Below are 22849 nucleotides of genomic sequence, written 5' to 3' on the forward strand. Positions count from 1 at the left end.
GCAGTAAAGTATTAGCCTGAAAGAAATAAAATGTACATACTACTAATTATTATATGTAAAATTGTTCATATGTGTCTTTCAGACCCTGAAAGTCACATAGAAAACTTAATCCTATCAGTTGTGTCGGAGCACCTAATCTAAACTGGATGCCACCAATGAGTAAAATGACATCCAATTAGTAAAATGCTGAAATGGGTGCTTATTGGTCAAAATGTGCCGCTTAATAACAATTGTGGGCCATTGCTTTCGCAATGTTGGCCGATAAAATTATTTGGCCCGGTTTTTCTTTTAAGTGCAGGGCCAATTTGAAGTTCAGGTCCGCCCTTGCCACTAGGTTACCATACCAGTTTGTATGCTTCTATGTGTATCGTAGCATTATCGCTGGCAATTAATAATAATAATGTTATGGTTTTATTTATTGTCGCTCTACAACAGCTATGGTCTTTTAGCGACAGGGCTCATTTTTAATTTCTATCAGGTTTACGATGTTATCACATTATTACCCGACTCATTCTCACTGCGCTATGCAGGATAGAACACAATCGGTACCGTTTTTAAAGTCTTCGGTTTGACCCGACCTGGAATCGATCTCAGACCTACCAGCACCAGAGCCGAAGGCGAAACCACTCGGCCTCTGAGCTGGTATCGCTGGCAATTTATTTCTATTCTTTCATTTCAATGCTTATATCAACCACTTTGCCCCCGCAAGCGCTGATCGACGCGGCGCGTTTTCAGTACGGTAAGCACGACGCAACGTTTTGTTGCTTAACGTTGGAACAGCGTTATTGGTCGTATACAGCTTGTATGATTTGGTGAATTCCCTGAAGCTTCTGTTATCTATATCAGAAATAGTTTGGCTTCAATAAATCATCGTTATGATTTTGTTTTCTCAGCGAAAAGCAGGTCTGCTTACAAGCAGTTTCGAGAAAAGTCTGTTCAAACTGGCTATTCACATTCAATCAGTGTTGCCACTCACATCAATTTTTAAAACATCAAATTTTTTCATAAAAAACATCAAATTCAAGATTAAAACATCAAATTGAAAGCTCGGGTGCGTTTTGTCAATAAAACGATAAAAAAAGATAACAATTACATTAAATCTAGACTTTCTTCGTAAAATTTACTTATTAGGTTTATTTAAAAAACATGTTTTCAAGAAAAACTACTTGGCTAGCAGAATTTTATATGCAACTAAAATAACACTGGTCTAAGAAAAAAGAATTTTTTTTTGCTCCAAAACTTTGAAGACTGATTTAGAGTAATTTTGGGGTGCTGAACCCGAATCTGACCTCAGATTTATCCATCACGTCAGGTTTGTGAGATATAATAACAACAAATTGTTACTTTTATCAAAAGTGGAAAATTTGGCGTTGCGTTTACTACCAACATATGCAGTGCTATAATGAAAGGTTAGTGTTAGACAGGCTATAACAACCTAAATAAGGCTACTGGACAAGTATTGACATAGGCCTGCTTAAATCTTTGTGGTTTCATGCAAAACATTGACGAAGGAGGGGTTCAGTTATACTTTTAGCTTCCCTTTTAGTTTGTTATTACTGCCTAGTTAATAATGTTGCTTAGACAACAAATTGGTATCAAAATTATAGTCGGTGGGTGTATTTCAGCTATATACTTATGCACCACATGGCCTGTATTTCTGGATATAGCACAATGTGTATGTGCAATGAACGCAACATCAAATCTTCCACTTTTGACAATTAAGTAACAATTTGCTGTTATCTCACAAACCTGACGTGATAGGATAAATCTGAGGTAAGAGTCGGATTCAGCACCCCAAAATTGCTCTAAATCAGTTTTCAAAGTTCATAGGCCTATAGCAAAAATCGTGTAGACCAGTGAGTACGCTTTCAATGCGGTACCTTTTTAATTTTGGTGGCTGATATTTGCAAATAAGCTTACCTACAGTATATACAACTTAGGCCTGTATTTTAAAACCCTACTCGACTTCAAGTTTGACTCACTTCGGATGTAATGCAAAACTGGTTTATACAAAATGCATCTTTTATGATGAATGAAGTCCAGCAATTGGCTAGTTATGAAACATCAAGTTAAAGTATCATTTTGGTATTGCACTTTAGCCTACTTCATGGGGTCGAATTTTTAGTCAAGGCCGACTTGAGCTCAAGTAAGGTTTTAAAATATGACCCTTAATGTCTTCATCTTAGATACTACAACCAGCCTATCAGTTTTCTTCACAATGGCTCATCATGCTCATGTATCTTTTACGTGGACCACCATTGCTCATAACTTCCACTAGCCTATTTGATGGTTGCCAGCTGGTGCAGCTTCCACTACTTTGGGATACCGGTACAAGTTGGCGAGCTAGAAGCTGTCCTTTCAAAGTTATTGAATTCACCAAATTGATTATATTTTATTTAGTCTGAGCTAGTTAACACCAAATCGCTTAACATCAGATTTTTGGGCAAAAACATCAAACATCAAAAAGTTACCCAAAAACATCAAATTTGATGTAATTACATCAAGAGTGGCATCGCTGCATTCAATGAGCCTTTTCACATTGATTCAAGGCCTGGACACGTTGAATCCATGTAAAAAAATGCTGATTACTCCACACCGGCTAGATTACCCAGCGGAAATCGTTTCACATGAGTTCACATGCTTTTTAGGAGTCTCAAAATTGAAGAAAAGCTTGTTTGTTCACAACTGGTTTTAAACAAGTCATTTTACATTGATTGAAGACCTGAATACGTTGAATCTATGTAAAAGAGGCTGATTTACTGTTTGAAGAACAATATCTGCCATTTGAAGTAGTTTTATATCGGTTTACAAAACCTTGGTACAGACCAAAAGCCGGCACAGATTTTCGCAATAAAAAAACGCCGCTGCGTGGGTTAGCGAAAACGCCGGCGCGCAGTGGTTAATAAGAATCTCTGCATATTTAAAAAAAAATTGTTTCAAAGTAATTGTTTACTTCAACATGTGACATTTTTCCTGGCATATAACTCGGGCATACCTACCCTAGCTATAGGCCAGGCCCACAGTCAAACTTTCCGTTCAGTAGACAGGAGAGCTACTTCAAATCATATTGTTACCATCGTATTAGCCAAAAAATTCACCAGAATGCACCTGCTGCACCCCCTGAAACAAGTCAACCTTAAAAATAACTGAAACTCTTTATACAATAAAATACTGCCTGACCAGGCTACTCCAGGTAAAAAATTAAGACACAGAAAACCTATCCGAAGACCATGCTAGCTGCCATGCTTCTATAGCAAAACCAACTGAATTGAATGTCTTTTGTTCACGTTATGGCACAATACAGTTTCGGGAGAGAGTTTGCGTTCTTGTACCAAAGACAGGCAAGACACAACAATACAACAGGGTTAAGCATTATCACTATATTATAACAATGTATTTTACAGTTTGATTGTTAAAACTATTTGTAAATATGTAAAATCTATTGCAATAATGCTCAACCCTGCTGTATTGTTGTATCTTGCCTGTCTTTATTTCACAATGTTATCCAAACTTTTTACGTTGCAAAATACCGTAGCCTATCCTACTTGTTTAGCGATTTAAAACAAAGGCCTTTTGAAGACCTATTTAAAACTCACTTTCCAAGCCTTAAGCCTGTCTAAATCAAACAGGTCAACTAATGACAAAAACCAATCAATATTCATTCCAAAGCAAAAACATAGCTAACGCTGCGTAAAGAACCTTGCGAAAGACTTGCTTTTCTTGCGATTGCGCGCTAGATAAAGACGAGCGATGGAACGAGACTACTAATGTCACTTCTCTCTTACGATAGAAAAAGCTTTCTCGTCCGCGTACTCTATTGGTCTGTGGGTCTGGGGGGCGAAGCCCCCCAGAAGCTCACAACACTAATGGCAGCTTCAGCCCCCCCTAGAGAAAAATAGTTCCCGCGCCACTGGCCCTTTGTTGAAAATATTATAAAATTTGTAGAAATTTATATCGTTTTCCAAGACATCTGGCTATTAACACCTCCCAGGACTTGTTTTAGACACACAGAAAGACCCCAATAAATTTTGCAAATCGCTTCTATTACCGTAACTAATCTGTGGAAGCAATTTCAGAATCGCTTACTCTGTTGGGTTTTTGAGCAGCTTAGTTTCTGGTGTTCTCTAATTTTAACCGGAGTTTTTGCCCGTTCGGGTGTAATAGCTACCTTTAATAAGTTACTAGCTGTTTGTCTGCTAATAAATTTCATACAAATATTACCTTAAAAGTGTTTCCAGAAAGCGCTATAATCTAATATTTGAGTTTAATTTTGCAAAATTTTCCGGTGGAGCATGTCCCCGGACCCCCCTAGAATACGCGTGCCGAAGGCACGCTCTAACTCCCCACCAGTTTTATTGCTTCCATTGCTCAACCCACCAGGATACGCCACTGCACATCAGGTGACGATGTCTTAAATCAAACACTATGTCGTTCTCTTCAATTCATCAAATATTTGCCCCCTCCCCATTTTTTTTCTGGCTACGCCACTGTACAGGACGTAGGCTACTTTGTCTTTCTTTTTTGTATGATGGCCATAAGCGGAATCACTCCCTCACTTGGATAATGATTGGTCGTAATCAGCCAGCCGTTGTTGATCCACCTTTCTACTTCTGATTTAAATCTCGGGTAGACAGTTTTATTCATCTTGTTAAAGTCTGTGTGACTGCGTAGCCTACTACTACTACCTGCTCTTGCTTTCAAGGCCACTTTGCAACCCATTTTTATCCGTCAAAGTTTATTGTGAAAATATTTTTGGCGATAGTTAAACTTTCTGAAGATGTTTCAGATGAGGCAATTGCAGCTGCAACAGCTAATTTCCCGTGATTCAAACATAAATTAAAATGTATCAAAACATCAGGTTACAGGTAGGCTACCATTGTTCGGGTAACTACACATGGCACTTCAACAATTTTTCCAGCCAATGATAAAGTAACAAAAACTTCACCGTTGTAATCTATCATTCTTCCATCTGCAGCCATGATACGTGTAGATTTATCAACTACTCAGGTAACCTGAGTACCTGTCCGTATCGTTGATCCGCTAAGGTCTGCGTGCCAGTGGCGTAGGCTACTTATAGGGTATGGCAGGCATGGCTCGAGCCATGGGCGCCACATTGATAGGGGCGCAAAAATTGCTTGGTAAAAATTAAAATTTGTGACTTACACTTTTTTCAAAATCTAATTTGCGCCCAATACAATACAAAGATCAAAAATGAGTCTCTCTTTTACTGTAGCTATTGTTAAACAATGGAATTGTGACGTTGCAAAAGCGGCATTGTGCCTCTACTGGCTCATTTCAGTCAGCAACAATTGGAAGTTTAGTACAGTCGCTAAGCAGCGATTAGTTGAAGCTTAGAAGTAGCACCAGAATTTACTTATACCTACTCATTTTTATAAGAATTTATAAATCTAATCCGGGTCTAATCTGTTGTATGACTTCAATTTGGCCTAACCAGAGTAGCTTACTCAGTCTGTTTTAAGAAGAAATTAGCAGTAAAGTATTATTGAGCCTATAAGCATGATTACAGGGTTGGAAGTAACGACTAGTTGTCACTATTCGATAGCGTTATTCGTTGCTTTCTGAATATCGAATGCTTAGGCCATACCCATTCACTTTAAAAATAAATATCGTATGCCCGTTATTTAATGCTTTTTTATGCAAGCAACGAAATCATTATTCGTTTTTCACTAATCGATATTTAGGAGAACTGCTGAATCATTTTTTGTTGTTCAATCACTTCTTCGTCAAAACGAATTTACGTGATTTAGTTTTCGGATTACTATCCGACCTAGTCCCCTTCCGGTTTTCGAACTTTAAAGGATTTAGGTAAATTTTGTGGCAATACAGTTCAGAAAAACTATGCCACAGACCAATAGAGTACGCGGACGAGAAAGCTTTTTCTATCGTAAGAGAGAAGTGACATTAGTAGTCTCGTTCCATCGCTCGTCTTTATCTAGTGCGCAATCGCAAGAAAAGCAAGTCTTTCGCATTTCGCAAGGTTCTTTACGCAGCGTTAGCTATGTTTTTGCTTTGGATTGAATATTGATTGCTTTTTGTCATTAGTTGATCTGTTTGATTTAGACAGGCTTAAGGCTTGGAAAGTGAGTTTCAAATAAGTCTTCAAAAGGCCTTTGTTTTAAATCGCTACGCAAGTAGGATAGGCTACGGTATTTTGCAACGTAAAAAGTTTAGATAACATTGTGAAATAAAGACAGGCAAGACACAACAATAAAGCAGGGTTGAGCATTATTGCAATATATTTTACATATTTACAAATAGTTTTAACAATCAAACTGTAAAATATATTGTTATAATATAGTGATAATGCTCAACCCTGTTGTATTGTTATGTCTTGCCTGTCTTTGGTACAAGAACGCAAACTCTCTCCCGAAACTGTATTGTGCTATAACGCGAACAAAAGACATTCAATTCAGTTGGTTTTGCTATAGAAGCATAGCAGCTAGCATGGTCTTCTGATAGGTTTTCTGTGTCTTAATTTTTTACCTGGAGTAGCCTGGTCAGGCAGTATTTATTGTATAAAGAGTTTCAGTTATTTTTAAGGTTGACTTGTTTCAGGGGGTGCAGTAGGTGCATTCTGGTGAATTTTTTGGCTAATACGATGGTAACAATATGATTTGAAGTAGCCCTCCTGTCTACTGAACGGAAAGTTTGACTGTGGGCCTGGCCTATAGCTAGGGTAGGCATGCCCGAGTTGTATGCCAGGAAAAATGTCACATGTTGAAGTAAACAATTACTTTGAAACAACTTTTTTTTAAATATGTAGAGATTCTTATTAACCACTGCGTGTCGGCGTTTTCGCTAACCTACGCAGCGGCGTTTTTTTTTTGCGAAAATCTTTGCCGGGTTTTGGGCTGTACCAAGGTCTTGTAAACCGATATAAAACTACTTCAAATGGCAGATATTGTTCTTCAAACAGTAAATAAGCCTCTTTTACATAGATTCAACGTATTCAGGCCTTCAATCAATGTAAAATGACTTGTTTAAAACCAGTTATGAACAAACAAGCTTTTCTTCAATTTTGAGACTCCTTAAAAGCATGTGAACTCATGTGAAACGATTTCCGCTGGGTAATCTAGCCGGCGTGGAGTAATCAGCATTTTTTACATGGATTCAACGTGTCCAGGCCTTGAATCAATGTGAAAAGGCTCATTGAATGTGGATAGCCAGTTTGAACAGACGTTTCTCAAAACTGCTTGTAAGCAGACCTGCTTTTCGCTGAGAAAACAGAATCATAACGATGATTTATTGAAGCCAAACTATTTCTGATATAGATAACAGAAGCTTCAGGGAATTCACCAAATCATACAAGCTGTATACGACCAATAACGCTGTTCCAACGTTAAGCAACAAAAAGTTGCGTCGTGCTTACCGTACTGAAAACGCGCCGCGTCGATCAGCGCTTGCGAAGTGGTTGATATAAGCATTGAAATGAAAGAATATAAATAAATTGCCAGCGATAATGCTACGATACACATAAAAGCATACAAACTGGTATGGTAACCTAGTGGCAAGGGCGGACTGAACTTCAAATTGGCCCTGCACTTAAAAGAAAAACCGGGCCAAATAATTTTATCGGCCAACATTGCGAAAGCAACGGCCCACAATTGTTATTAAGCGGCACATTTTGGCCAATAAGCACCCATTTCAGCAAGGTATTAAGCCCATTTTACTAATTGTATGTCATTTTACTCATTGGTGGCATCTAGTTTAGATTGGGTGCTCCGACATAACTGATACGATTAAGTTTTTCTATGTGACTTTCAGGGTCTGAAAGACACATATGAACAATTTTACATATAATAATTAGTAGTATGTACATTTTATTTCTTTCAGGCTAATACTTTACTGCAAGTAAAATTTCATATTCTACTTTGAAAACAATACCTCCCTTCTGAGACTATGGGGTTTAAATGTTGTGTGCCTGGTTGCAAGACTGGTTACTTCTCTACTATGAAAGTTGATACCACTAAAACAACATTATTTGGATTTCCCAAAGATGCAGCATTACGAGAAAGTTGGGTTAAAGCTATTCCTCGTAAAAATTGGATTGTGTCAGATACACATAAAGTGTGTGCAAAACATTTTCACGAAGAGGATTTTATACAGGTTTCTTCAGATATTCGCAAGAATAGACGTCTTGCCAGAGACACGCAAGAGTTAAAGCGCTTACGCATAAAACCCACTGCTGTTCCAAAAGTATTTCCAGAATTGTCAGGATACCTTTCGAAACCATCTTCTTCAGCCCGTGCTACTTTTGCTAGTACTGCGTCAGCAAGGCGATATGTGGAAAATGAAAGAATCCAGCAGCAAAATCAGCGCTTGCTTCAGCAAGACGTTTTTGATAACTTTGTATCACTTAAGGCCAAACTGAAAGATGCACATCTTCATATACCTTCTGGATTTTTAACTGTTTTTAAAGAAACCACAGTTGTCTTTCATTCTGTAAAATATGCTGAGGATTTTGCAAGTGCCCCCCAGCTGCTTGGATCTGTTATAGTGACTGAGAGCTTGAAAGTTACTGCATTTGTTTCTTTGGCTGTAGTGCCACCACATTTGTATAAGCATTTGCTGCAGTCTCAATCATTGAAAACCACCTCTGAATTGGCGAATATTCTAGCTTTCTGCAAATCTATCATTGATGAACAAAATTCTAAAAATAGCAGCAATCATATAAATTTTGTCAGCATTGCTGTATCTGCATTACAAAACTATCTATCAGCGGAGACACTGCCTGACTGCGGAGATGATGGCCATTCAGATGCATCACTAATTCTGTTTATATCTGAACAACTTAACCTGCTTCTAGTTGCAAAACAAGGACGCAGTTACTCCAGCAACTTAATAACTGTGTCTTACTTGTGGCAGCTGACGAGCACTTCTTTGTACAAGATATTAAAGAAGTTTTTTATTTTGCCTTCTATAAGACGACTTCAACAGCTTTCTGTTTCAAACACTGTGAATGGTGGACAAATTGATGTGCAGTACATAAAGCAACGCACTGCTTCCCTGCGGAACGAAGAGCGAATTGTCACTTTGATGATAGATGAGGTTTATACAGCGCAAAGAATAGAGTACAGTAATGGAGCCTTTGTTGGACTTACGGAAGATGGGACTCCTGCAAAGACGGTTCTCACATTTATGGTGCAGTCAACATGTGGAAAATATAAGGATGTCATCTGCTTGATACCTGTCAACAAATTGGACACTAAGTTGCAGCGCTTCTGGTTCAACAAGATAATGGTGGCACTGCATGACATTTTGGTCGTGATAGCTGTATCTGTTGACAATCATGTTTGTAACAGGTATGTAAATTAATTAGGCCTACTGTATATATATAATACTGTAGTTAATTATATAATACATTAGCTTTGTTGGTTGAACTACAATGCATGTGAAGTAGACTAGACCAGTGGACAACATTAAAATATTATCAAATATCCTCTATGGTATGAACTTTTGAACGGGTAATTCCATCTTTGATTTAGATATTTTTTTTTTAATTTGACATTAAATATGTGCCATAATTGCAGAGCCATAATTGTTTGATTTTTTGAAGAAGGAAAAAAAATTAAGATTTCTATTGTATGGTAGCCTATTTGCGGATGCTAAATTGTTGCGGCAGCTTTATTTTTTCTACAACTTTCTCAATTATTATGTACCATATAGTATACCAATATAATCGTAATAGTTGTGCTTTGCTGCTATTCTATATTATTTGTTTGAACAATCTGTCATGGGTTGTATTAGACTGTCACAATCTACTAGTGCTGTTGATAAAGTACCGTTACTAAGTGGAAAATCGTAGGAGGGTGCACATTTTAAAGATACATGTAACATCTAACCATCAATGGTTGGATGCATCCGTCGTCGCATGGTGTATACCTTGACTGGTAAGAAACAGTGGTTGTGGAGCACTAATTGCAATTTATTTGTTTTAGGAAGATGTTCATGGACTTGTGTGGAGGCAAACTTTCACACAGTATTGTCCACCCAACAAAGCCGGACGAACGCCTCTTTCTACTTTTTGATTTTACCCACAATTTCAAAAACATATTCAACAATTTTGTCAACAAAAATCGCATGCATATTCCTACTGCTGGTCATGAGAACATTCTTGGAGAAATCTGCACACCACTGTTTGATCACGTGAAAAGATTGTATTCTATAGAAGAGCACAAAACATTAAAGATTGCTCACACACTGAAGAAAGCATCTTTAAATCCAAGCAATCTTGCTCGTACATCTCCACTACATGCACTAAGCAAGTAGTCTCACTAAATTTTGCACACATTCAGTTGTCTGTAGACATAATCTTTAGATGGCAGTGGATACTCTTTTCGTATTCTGGATTTAACGTTTTTCTGGATTTTATATACCATACCTCTTGTCTTATTTTTGTATTGAATCATAGTGTATAGTAGCAGATAGATGCCTCTTCAGTAAGCAAAAATAAGAAATTTTAAGCTCTACACAAGCCTTGTTACCTACTGCACTAATTAGGTGTTTAATGTGCTCTTTGTAAATGTCAAACATACATAAAGTCGGTAACTGCATTCAAAATATGAGTGATAATAACAATGGTGCAAAAATTCGTTCCAGATTTGATAGCAAAATTGGTCATTTTTACATCGATTCAAAATCCCCAGACGTTGAATTAATGTAAAAAATAAAAATGGCTGATTTTGCTGTCAGGGTATAGGTAGTATTACAATTGATGATTTGTTTGCAAATGCAAATTTTAATCAATCCTTACATACCAGTTTCAAACATTTTCATTTGTGACTTTAGGTATTTTCAGTGAATCTACTGCTCGTGGTTTGGAAATATATGGAGAAACGAATCCTGATTTTATGCATACATCTCGTTATGTGACCTTAATATCAAACATATGGAAGATAATGTCCGTAAAAACTCCATGCAAAGGTATGCAAACATCAGACAAATTAAATGTAGTATAGTAGATTTGGGTTTGACAAAACAAACCTGTTAATATTTCGTAAATGTTGCCTTAATTTCTTAAATGGTAACAGAAATTAAGTTGTTTTTTATTTACTCCGAGTCTGACAAAGTGCTGTTCTGGTATAAAAGACTTTGCTGGAATGGAAATAACTCGGTGTCTTAAAATTTATTAAAATACAGGTATAAAATACTTGTATATTTTGCCATTATAAGGCTATGTTGAGAAATTGAGATACTTTTTATTAAATGGTCAGCTTACTTTACCGAACAGTAAGATCGATTTTATGTATTCTGCTACAGGCATCCACAAAAGAGATGAGATGTGCGAGCCAATGCGCACAGATCAATATAGCAACCATACCGGTTTGGTGTACTTGGCAGAAGCACTGCAAATTTTTAAAACCTGGAAACAATCTGGATTTTCTGGTCTTACTGCTGAAACATTCACTGCATGTATTCAGAGTATGGGTGCAGTACCAGAACTGGCTGCATATCTGCAGGACCGGCATGGATTTTCATACGTTTTGCCTGGAAAATTTATGTCTGATCCAATTGAAGGCCGGTTTGGCTGGTACCGCCAAGTAAATGGTAGCAATTTCTTCATGTCGGTACACCAAGTTTTTCAGGCGGAAAAAAAGATTCGCAAACTTAGTTTGCTTCAGGAAAAACTGTTGAAGTCTGCATCCACTTTGGCAGAAAGTGATGCAACTCAGTCTGTAAGTGATGCTGGTTCCATTGCTGCCGATATGCCTACCAGTATATCATGGCTGGAGGAATTCCTGGCAAAACTCCGCTTTGATGAATTGTCGGATGAGGATGCTAATGTAACTTACTTTGTCAGTGGTTACATTGGGCGCAGCATTTCTCGTCGCAGAAAGTGCTCTGCATGCAAGCAAATGCTAGTGCAAAGTATTGAAGCCACGCACATAGACGAATGCATGCCAGAGGAGCACAAGAAGCTTTTCTCAATAGCTGATCGTGGTGGTCTATCTGCACCGACAGAATTGTGCTATGCCATCACTGCGATAAGCGTGCAATGCTACACTGCTATTGCATCTGAAGAAGCGGTGAAACGTAAACTTTTCACTTCCACCAATCAACGTGCTGACTTCACTCTAGCTGTCTCGAATATTTTGCAACCTCATGATAATTTTAAAAGCCTCTTAAGCCAGAAAAGTTCATCAGGCCATTTCAATTTTAAATTGATTGTACACTCTGCGTTCAATTGTTTTGCAAAGAATGAGCTAAAACGACTCAATGCTTCAAAAGATGCGCCTGCCACACTGTCAAGTAACCGTAAAATTCGCAAATTGACAGGAAAAGGTTCTGTTAGAAAAGAATCTTTGTAATGCCTTTTGTTATTTTCTGTTTTATTTTTGTATGTTCAAAGAATTTTTGGCTGTAAACTGTTTTGAAAGTTATAAGCTTTCGATATCTTGCAGTAAGTTGTCTACTGCTGGTCTACTTATGCTGTTTATTGACAAGAGGTTCAACCTCTGATGTTTCTACATACTTTGCTTTTGTCGTGTCTTACCCCTACCCGGTATTTTTTGAACATTTTTTTGTCTAAATGTTCCTCGATAAATTTCAAAAAAAGTCAGAAGATATCAGCTTCTTGCATGAACCGTTTTTACGTGGTAAAACATTTATCGCAAAAGGAGGGCCAGTATGCGCGCCGGGTGGGTATGCATTAACCTCTGACGAACCTTTTATGTTTTACCAATTTACAACGTCCAGGTTTCTATTATTATGCGTTTAATATACTTTTGTGTTGCTTTGTGAAGCACTTTAGAACTGCCATAAAAGCTGTGTTTTCCTCTGTGTAGATCTGGTTGCAATACTGCATGACATCATTGACTTAGGATCTATGCTATGATATCCATTTGTTTAGTCACAGTTATTGTCCTGTACTATGCTTAGTGCTGGCATGATTTACCTATACCAGTATCAAGTTATTCATGCCTTGTGTTTTTGGTGTATAAAACGTCTTAGTTTTTTGTTTACCATATTGTCACTTGTCAGGTTTGGTAGTTTATCAATCATGAATCTTGCTTTGTTGGGTTTAATGTTGTTAAGAAACTGATCTTTTTAAGATCTTCTTACGTTGATTTAACGTTTAGTGACATTGAATTGATGGGAAATATGACGATTAGCTGTTAGGTTTGTATAGCGTACACTTCTGAAACATAGATCAAGCTTTACTGCAAGCTATATATGGATTTCATTGTAGATATGAAATTTTACGTTGAAATTACGAAAATAAACGTTTAATTAACGTTGATATAAGTCTAATTTGTATTCACCTGGTGACCATTATGCTCAAAACCAGGTGTAGAATGTTTTACTCAAAATTGCTTTGGTTTTACTCAAATACTATTTTAACTAAGTAGGACTACTAATGACAGGGCAAAAAAAGCTTTCGCGTCCACATACTCCATTGGTCTGTGGCTACCGCGCAGAAAAAATCTGAGCATAAAACCAAAACTGTAGAAATTATTAATTTCCGTTCAGATTTGGTCATCTGGTGCCAATATTGTTTTTCACCATTTTTATGTTTTATCTGGCAACATTACTTGTTCTGTCAACCAAGGTAAAAACATTGTAATTGTAATTTGTAAACAAAAGCAGTGTAAAGCATTTTGAGGATCAGGTGTTCAATTATTTTTATTCAACATTATTTCATTCCAAGGCAAAGCTTTCATAAGTTTATGTAGGCATTTAAGTTAATTAAAGTTTTTATGGTATGGTAGCCTAGGTTAGTGGCAAGAATAAACAGGTCCCTTGTGTTAAGAATGATTTTTGTTTTGTACCGCGTGTAATATACTAATCTGATGATCTAGTATGATATTTCTTATGACAAGTTTAACAAGCACAGTTGTCAGCTCATGTCTATTATTAGGAATGCCAGTACAGTCACGGTTCAGCGCTTACGATATAAAGCAGTGTTTCCCACTTATAATGTAACAACACATTGTCACAATATCACATCCCCCTTTTTAAGAAAGAATTACCCATGAAATACACAGCACACATATTTACGTCACTCTGCAGGAAAGTCATCAATCTAAGCCAATAATGACTAATCACATGTAACAAAATTATATCTTCCCGCAGGACACAAAATACACAATTACGACATTTCATAATCCTTGAATTTATCAGGGATTTTACGAGATCTGCTAGATCTTCTCAACTGAGTATCAGGCATTTGTTCTCGGTCCTCAGGGGGACAGTACTCAGTTTCATCTATGTCCTGTAAGTTAACTGTTTCAGAAATAGGTTTGGTTTGAACAGGTAGTGTTACATCAATAAACCTTTTTCGCAAATGCATTCTATTGCGCCTGATAATCAAGCCTGATTCAAGTTTGATTAGATACCTGCGAGCATCATAATAGCACTCCAAGATTATACCGTATCTGTCCCAACGTTTAGTGATATTATTCTGTATACATACAGGATCACCAACTTTTAGTGGTTTCAATTGTTTCACACTTTTGTTGTAATAGTCTTCTAGTCTCTCTTTTCTTTTGGCAGCCTCACGATCGACACGGAGCTTTTCATCGTGCCAACTTCTTTGTAACACACTTTTGTGGCAGGGAATCAAATCTTGCACTGAGTGATTATATAGCATGATTGCTGGAGATAAACCGGTGGATTTATGTGGAGTATTTTTCCATTAAATTATCCATTTTGATTTTTCTTTGGCTGGATGACAATTGGATTCACCCATTCTGTTGGGGTGGTCACTGGTGTGATGATGCCTTCCTTTAGCAACTCATTAAGTTCCTCTTGTAGTGCATTTTCGTATGCCACCGGAATTCTTCTGGCTTTTGTAATACAACAAGGAACTGCTTCTTCTACCAGTGAAATCTTAAACTTTTCCCTTTTCATTGGTGGTTGGCTTTCAAATACGTCCTTAAATTCGGAGAGCAACTGCTGTTTCGCTTGCTCAACACTGTCATTTACAGTGGTATTTACACCAAATGGTACATCATTTAAAACCACACTACCAAACCCATAAGGAACAACAACATTCGATTGAATTTGTAGCTCCGGATTTCGATCAGCTTGTGTTGTGATGTTGACAATACCCAGGGATTTTGACACATCAATTGCAAGCAATGGTGTTTTGACACTTTCAAACACAACCAATTTAGATTCAATTTCTTTCTGTCCAAATTTAAATGTGGCTTCAACAAAACCCAAGGATGACATAGTTTCTCCAGTTGCAGTTGCAGTATTGCACATGTCTCTGGTAGGTTTAGTTAGGCTATTTTTTGTCAAGCCTAAATCCAGCAAGCTGTTTGGTCCGATCACTGTCCAGTCAGAACCAGTGTCAATCATAAATTCTTTTTCATGGCTACCCCCTGCTGCAGTGTAAACACCAACACGTACAGTTTCAGTTTTAGTACCAATATGAGAGACCACAGCTCCTGATTGTTTATGCTGCTTTTTCTTTGCAAAGCACATACGTTCAAAATGGCCAATTTTGCCACAGAAATTACATTTTTTATCCCCAGCGGGACACTTAGGGCCATGATGCCCTCCACATTTTTTACATTCTTTAGCCTTATTGCCTTTTGATAAGGTAGGTTTGAATGGCTTTTGAAAAAGATTTACTGACCTTTCAGTTGAAAATGTTTCTTCAGTCTTTTGGACAGCTTCAAATGCTTCCATGAGTTGGATTGCTTTTGCCAAAGTTAAATCAGAACCAGCTTCAAATAATTTTTTCTGTGCAGCTGGACTATGTATATGAAACACTATCTTATACAGCAAAAATTCATCAATGATAATTTGTTTGTCATCATCACAGACTTTTGAATCAAATTTGCAAGGTGCAGCCAAACTTACAATTTCAGCATAAAATTGCTTGAATGATTGATTGGGTCGTTGCTTGCACTCTTCAAAGGCATGCCTGCAAATCCAAACTCCATCTGATATACTAACAACATCAGATAATGATTTTAAGATCTCTTTCAGATTCTCTCTTTTATCATTAGATAACTGCAATCTTAACGCAGATATCCTAACAAATGAAGATGATGTCACTGAGGCTTCTAAAGCAGCCCATTTAGTTTCCCAACTCACGGTTGTCTCTTCAAAACCTCCCTCTCTGATAAAATTTTCAAACTGTCTTTTCCATGTCAAGAATGCTTCTCCCATGTGGAGGCATTTAAGTTAATTAAAGTTTTTATGGTATGGTAGCCTAGGTTAGTGGCAAGAATAAACAGGTCCCTTGTGTTAAGAATGATTTTTGTTTTGTACCGCGTACAACATGTGATATGCCAGGCTTATAAGGTATTTGAATATAAGAGCAATTTCATGCGCATATATTCAGAAGAATTAAATACAGAAGAACGTTTCTGCTAAAAGTAGCCTACAGGACAGGTTTTTCCTGCTCGCAACATCACTAGGCCTAGTCAAGGATATTTATAATTATGGTATTGTAAATGTTAAAAATGAAATGATAATAAACTATCTGAAATGCTATTTTGCTTACAGCTAACAATTTTTTAAAACAAAACACTTTTATTGATGAAAATAAATTGCATATATGAATTCACAAAGGACCCAACCCCATTTTTTTTATTTTACTTTTTGTGCTTTCCGATTTCTTTCAATGAAAAGAAATTGAATACAGTAGGCCTATGTAAATTCAAAAAGGGCTCTCCAGTTTTGTTGTTTTTCTTTCACTATTTGTGCTTTCCGATTTATTTTAATGTCTTCTAAATGATACTTAAAAAAAAAACAGCCAAATTTTTCAAAGATATCGGTAAACACATAAAAAATACCCTATCAATTGAATACCTGAATATGAGAATGGCCCAAGTCCAAGTAATACTATTTCAAGAAAATCAAAAAAAACTTCACAATTTTTTTTTTGTTAAAGATATCAAAGCCTGGTTAATGAGGGTAGTTACTCATGGGAATAGACCAGGGGTGTGCAACCTTTATTACGGGAGGGCCATATATAAATATCTGGGTGAAACCGCGGGCCACACGTTGGATTCATAGAATACTATCAATCCCTGAGTTAACATATGCCTTCTATAGTAGTTGCAGGTACAAAAAAGTAGTTTTGTTATGTTAAGACCCATAAATTTCTGAAGAAAACTGTTATTCCAATTTATTGTCACACCGACTACGAGTTCAGTGAGAAGTTTGCAGGTGGTTTCTTTTCCCAACGACTTTTTCCAAATTTACTTTAATGGAAGTGCTCGTAATTCGAAGTCCATTTTCCAGGTGTTCGCCTGACAGAACCGATCGATAGGGAGATTTCATGACGCAAATTTTAGAAAAAAATTGTTCGTACAAATATGTTGAGCCAAAAAGAGCCATTTTTGAAGTCATAAATTTTTTCAAATGTGGAAAGTCATCTTGGTTGAGATGTTTTCGGAAAAATCAAAAAATTCACGACTTCGTTCCGCAGTTCGTAAAATCGTTGCAACATGCAGCCCTTGCTTAACCAACGCACCTCGGAAAAATAAAGATCTTTATGTGTCGTGTTGAGATCATCCAGAAACTTTTGAAACTGACGATGGTTGAGCCCTCGTGCTCGAATGAAATTGCTGCCTTGATAACCGGACTCAAGACAAGAATTTTGCGCACAGGTTTTGCTGGTGAATGATACAATGAAAATTTGCTATGTCATCATCGATTTTTCTCTCCCTCAAGGCAGACTTCAAGAGACCTATGAATCCAATGCCAGTTCCGGACATGGATCGAGCACCATCAGTTGCGATTCCGCATAAGCTGGACAAGTCCAGTTAGAACTTGTCAAAAGCATAATTTCCTTCAGTAAAGATGTCACCACCAGTTGTCGTGCCCTTCATTGACTGTAGTGACAGAAGCTCTTCCGTTTCGTTCAAACCTTTGTCCACTCCTTTTAAAAATATGGCCAACTGTGTCCTTCTGGTCCGTACTTTCATCGATTGCAAAACTCCCTGAAACAAAGTTCTTCACCTTATCCCTGAGAGTGTCACTAATATCACAAGCAAGATCATCGATAGTCTACGCCTCGCTATCGTCCACCGTGACAGACTTATTTTCTCGAACTCACTCTTCATTTTAGGGCACATTTCTTCTGCGACATAAACACTGCTTTACAAAATTACCGTCAGAATACGGTTTCATAGTTTAGCTATTCTTTGTACAATTTTTTGCCTCTGATCTACTGACTTTCCAAATAATTAAATACAATCGGATGAGCGGTGGCCGGTGGGATATTTCTAAAATGGTTAACAGAAGGTGAGAAATGTACAATATTCCACTCTATAATGAATTGTTGGCACGTATACTACACTAAACTAAATTATAAACACGTTTCGCGGGCAGCACACAATTCAAAATTGGCACATCTTTGCGGGCCGCACAATTTTTCTTCGCGGGCCGCACGTTGCACACCCATGGAATAAACAACAAAAAAACTGTATTGTGTGTTGCTGTGCGTTATAGTTTATGCGGTGCGGATCGTCAAATTCACTGGATTTGAACCCTTCTTATATTCAGGACCTCACAAATTTGTAATGCACTGCGCTTTGCTTGGATATATTGATAGAAAGCACCTTGCCCACTGGCGTTGTAACCCCCCTGCAATACCTGCAGTCGCAGGGGGGCCACACCTAAAGAGCCCCACGTTTAAGGGCCCCCTCTTGAGGTTGAAGACCTTTTTTGTTTTGAAAAACAACTTGTTTGGGACAAAAAACGGAGCGTTTCTTAGCTAAAGATGCAGTGACAAAAGCCACGCAGGGGGGGGGAGGCGCTTTCGCTAGGTACGCCACTGACCTTGCCCCATTGTCATATCAAAATACATTCATCATGAAAGAAATCTGAGACTTTTGTTATGTACAGTAAAAGCAGTTTTTCAAAGCAGTAAAAGCAGATAAAAGCAGTTTATGTAAAAAGTAACTCTTTAGTTTTCATAGTCTGAGTTTTGTGCATCAAAGAATGCATCTTCCGTTGTAACGAGTTGGTCTATCATGTCTCTTGTTTCTTGGCGCAAGTATTTTTTCAGTTTGATAACATCTTGCTTCTTCGCAGCCTTAATCGGTACTTAGCTAGTATAGCACTGACTAGTTTCTAAGGTAGGAAGAGCGTTAGGCTTAAGGATCCGAAATTTAGTTCGAACGAGTCCCATCATATTCTTTGAAACGTCAATTTATGAAAGAATGGCCTAAGAATAAGAATGTATATGGCCTAAGAATGTAAGATATAAAAAAATTTATTATGAAAGAATGGCCGAAGTCCTGGACTTGGGCCATTCTGCTAATCATACAAATTTATTTGTCTTCGATAACACGTTTCAAAGCGTGAATTTGGATCTTTCATTTGCTCATAAGGTAGCGCTAGGCGTTAGTATTACGATGGTGGGTATAACTCATTTTGCCAAAAATGTGGACTTGGGCCCTTCTGATTTTCAGGTATTCAATTTTTCCATTGATTTTGAAATGGGCCCAACTAGAGCAATTGCACTTCAATTTCTCTATAGTTTCTCCACGGAATCCTCACTGAGTGAACTTTTTAGGTATGATGCTTCTTACCAGTATGTTTAAGCATATAATCATTATCGAAGTTTCACCACAAAAGTAAATGACCAAAATAATTAAAACAGTTGTGCCAAAAACACTCTGTGGCAATTGGGTCCTTTTTGAATTCATATATTCAATTGCATCCAACCTGTTATATGTTAAATACATTTCTGCAGATCATGTTACTAACGTTATCGCATTTTAACTTTGTTTTTAGATAGTAATAATGTTTTTAGAGATGTTTCGGTGTAGTTGGGGCCCAAATTTGTATATGGGGGCCCAAATTTGAGATGTTTTAGTATAATTTCTATATAATTATATAATTTTATATAATTATAATTTTATAATAAATCTATATAATTTCTATTATAATTTTAGTATAATTTTAGTATAATTAATAATATAATAGTATAATTTCCTTTTATTGGTTTTGTTACTGTATTTCTTTTTCACAATACCATTTCTTTTGTTTCTGACAAAGAAAAATAAATTGAATTGAATAAGGGCCTAAATCATCTTCTTAATGGACAAGTAGCCTACATGTGTGAACTTTAGCAACTCAAAAAACACTTACTGAAACGCAAAAATCTATTATTTGTGGGCCCCCTGAGATGGTGGGGTCCGGGCCCCCTTGACACGGCACTGCTTGAAACCTATAAAAGTATTGACGCCTACGGCACTAATGTAAAAAAAATTGGGGGCCCCCAAAACCAAGGGGCCTGAGGCCTGTGCCTCATGGTTAATCGGGTCCTGCAAAGCATCTTAAATAAAGTAGGCCTAAACAATATCACACCAAATCAGAAGAATCAGTTGATTAAAAAATAGAGCTTTCGCCGCATAAGTGTGGCTTCTTCAGTATAATCTTATTCAAATAGAAAGCTCTATTTTTTAATAAATTGATTCTTCTGATTTGAACTGAACTCAGTCCGAAGATGACGATTCCCACAATTGTTGCATTGGTTTTTGTGACGTAACAAACATACTTTTAAGTTTTAAATTTTTTTTTAAATTTTTTGAAGAAAAATCAAATAAAAAAAATGTGGTCACTAAGCAACAGGAATAAGTAGAAGTGCCGAAAGGTATTGAACCATAATTCGTTTTATTTGCAGCTGAAACGTCGGTTAAAATGTCAGATAACAAAACCATTAAGTACGACCCTAAAACTGCAGGCAGAATATTTCAAGGTAGTGGTTGTGTGAGATCGTGCGTTGAGCCAGGAGTTTCTGACCCTGCAGCAAGTTTTAACCAAGCTTTTATTGGTTTGAAAAGGGAAGCAAATTTTGTTCCCGAAATCACCCATGGTGTTAGTACGCTGTCATCAATTCCAGCGACATATTTGATCAACCCAAATCCAGATTCATATTTTCATCAACGTTTAAAAGATAAACACGAGCAGTATTATGCTAGCAACAATGCACCTTTGGGGAAAATTCGCTTGCCAACAGCTTACAAAGATGGCTTTGTACCTGACAACACGCAATTATACGGTGACCCAACGATTGTAGATAGTCCTGCAGGTGAAATAATCAACCCCATGAAATCTAACGAGCAAGTATTAGAAGAAGCTAAACAAGGCCACGAGAACTATGTGCTTACCCACCATGATTATAATGTTGGAGAGATGGTAGACAGGAAGTATAATTGGGGTAACAAAGACCCAAAAACTTATAAGTTTGGAATAAAAACACCGTATTATAGTGATGGAGAAAAGATGGCCCAGTCTCTGCATTGGATGTATAAAAAACCTTTGGACAGACACACTTTTCTTGTGTCTAAACGCGAAGACGATTTTTGCAAAAAATCGCAACCGCTCATAGGCAAAGTTCACGATCCAATAGCAGACAGTTTAAATGTCCCTAAAGACCATACATTTGGAATAGTGGTTGTGCCTGAAAAATTTGGCGTGGGGGACTTACTTCATATGCGAGCTCAGGATAACTATCTCGGAGGAAAAGACAGAGAAAGAGGCATTTTGTCCACGGTGAGACAGCATTTGAAAAAAGCTAATTATCACAACTTTAACGACTTGCGCTCCGCATTTGAGTATTATGACCATGATAAATCTGGCTTTATCGACGCAACAAAACTGCGTGATGCCTGTTGGAAATTTAATTTGCCAATCGATACTGGACTTTTAAAATCATTGATGCATTATTGTGCAGTTGAAAATAACGAAAAGGTAGACGAAGAAAATTGCAAACTTGATTATACTAAATTTGTTAATTTTTTAAACTGGCAAGACAAAAAGCAACCGCCAATTTATCGACCAAACGGAAAAACCCTGGCGGAAATGGAGGAAAAAGTTGCAGCTTCAAAAGTCGACGTGGAGCGCTTGAAGAAACAACTTGACAAAGCAATGAGCGACCACTTTACTACATCATCTGCAATCAATTCAGTTGTAGGAGCAGTGAAAGACCATCAGCCTGCCAATGGCATTCCTACGATACGCTCTGACCTTCCACCGCCACGGTTTCGTCGAATTAGTGATCGAACCAACTACGGCGGAGAGATGGATGCACACGGATTAATAAATCCATCGCTTTATTCGAATCATGGAATTTACGAGCAAGAGTTTTTCGAACTGCGTACGCGAGATGAAATTCGAGGCATCTTCGAAAACATTGGTATGAACATTACCGATCAGGCGTTTGATAAAATATGGGAGGTTGCTGTTAAACTTTCGAAGCTGTCTTGCGACAACGATGACACCGACAAAGCTTCTGTGGAAGGCTTCCGAGCAGTTCTTGACCAAGTACAAGCCGACGCGATAGCCTAAGCTATAGCACGTAGACAAAGCATGCGTTTCACTCAGTGGCGCAACCAAGTAAAATTCCTTGTCCCCCCTCTTGCCCCCATGTAAAAATGCAGGTGATATTAAAATTTGTTCGATTTTTTACTTCTCTATCGAAAGGCATTAGCTTTTTCTCTGTCCTTTTCGCGACTGATACGTATTGTTAATTTTTTCATAAAAACACGAAAAGATGTGTTGCATTGATTCAGCATGTTCGTTCTTCAGAAACTGTTATTTGTAAGTTATCACTTTTCCTTCGGTTACAACTGAACCAGAATCAGCAAGTGCAATCCGTATGACCACTGACCAGTCCAAGTCTTCCAAGGCAGAAAGTTGATCTTTCATTATCAATTAATATCGGGTTCGTTTATGAAGCCACTGAAAATGTTGCCCCTTCAGGAAAAACCTTGATTCTTGACCCCACCACTGTAAAATGAATCTGGTTACGCCACTGGACTTTCATTGAGCATTTTTCATTGTTGTGATTACATTTATATGAAAGACTGAAATAGTGACTTGCATTAAGCCGAGTGCTTTAAGTTGATATAAA

General features: G+C 37.5%; 2 protein-coding genes and 1 pseudogene across 2 annotated transcripts; all 3 read left to right on the forward strand.

Annotated features, from left to right (window-relative positions):
- The first annotated feature begins 7920 nt into the window (after positions 1 to 7920).
- On the forward strand, positions 7921 to 8863 carry LOC145782421 (uncharacterized). The gene is made up of 2 exons (XM_082594204.1): positions 7921 to 8517; positions 8828 to 8863. Exons 1-2 carry the CDS (start codon positions 7921 to 7923, stop codon positions 8861 to 8863), a joined length of 633 nt encoding a protein of 210 aa, XP_082450330.1.
- A 296-nt stretch (positions 8864 to 9159) lies between these two features.
- Positions 9160 to 10375, forward strand: LOC145781783 (uncharacterized). The gene is made up of 2 exons (XM_082593455.1): positions 9160 to 9323; positions 9960 to 10375. The coding sequence occupies exons 1-2, from the start codon at positions 9160 to 9162 to the stop codon at positions 10288 to 10290; spliced, it is 495 nt and encodes a 164-aa protein (XP_082449581.1). The 3' UTR covers positions 10291 to 10375.
- Positions 10376 to 20540: 10165 nt separating this feature from the next.
- On the forward strand, positions 20541 to 22802 carry LOC145782593 (EF-hand domain-containing family member B pseudogene; annotated as a pseudogene).
- Positions 22803 to 22849: the final 47 nt, after the last annotated feature.

This window comes from Aplidium turbinatum, chromosome 13 (genome assembly GCF_918807975.1).
Source record: "Aplidium turbinatum chromosome 13, kaAplTurb1.1, whole genome shotgun sequence".
Lineage (NCBI taxonomy): Eukaryota > Metazoa > Chordata > Ascidiacea > Aplousobranchia > Polyclinidae > Aplidium > Aplidium turbinatum.

Coding starts and splice junctions, on each gene's coding strand:
- LOC145781783 (XM_082593455.1), top strand. CDS start 9,160: ATGGTGCAGTCAACATGTGGAAAATATAAGGATGTCATCTGCTTGATA. Junction 9,324..9,959: donor GACAATCATGTTTGTAACAG/GTATGTAAATTA, acceptor TATTTGTTTTAG/GAAGATGTTCATGGACTTGT.
- LOC145782421 (XM_082594204.1), top strand. CDS start 7,921: ATGGGGTTTAAATGTTGTGTGCCTGGTTGCAAGACTGGTTACTTCTCT. Junction 8,518..8,827: donor AGCTGCTTGGATCTGTTATA/GTGACTGAGAGC, acceptor ACCTGCTTCTAG/TTGCAAAACAAGGACGCAGT.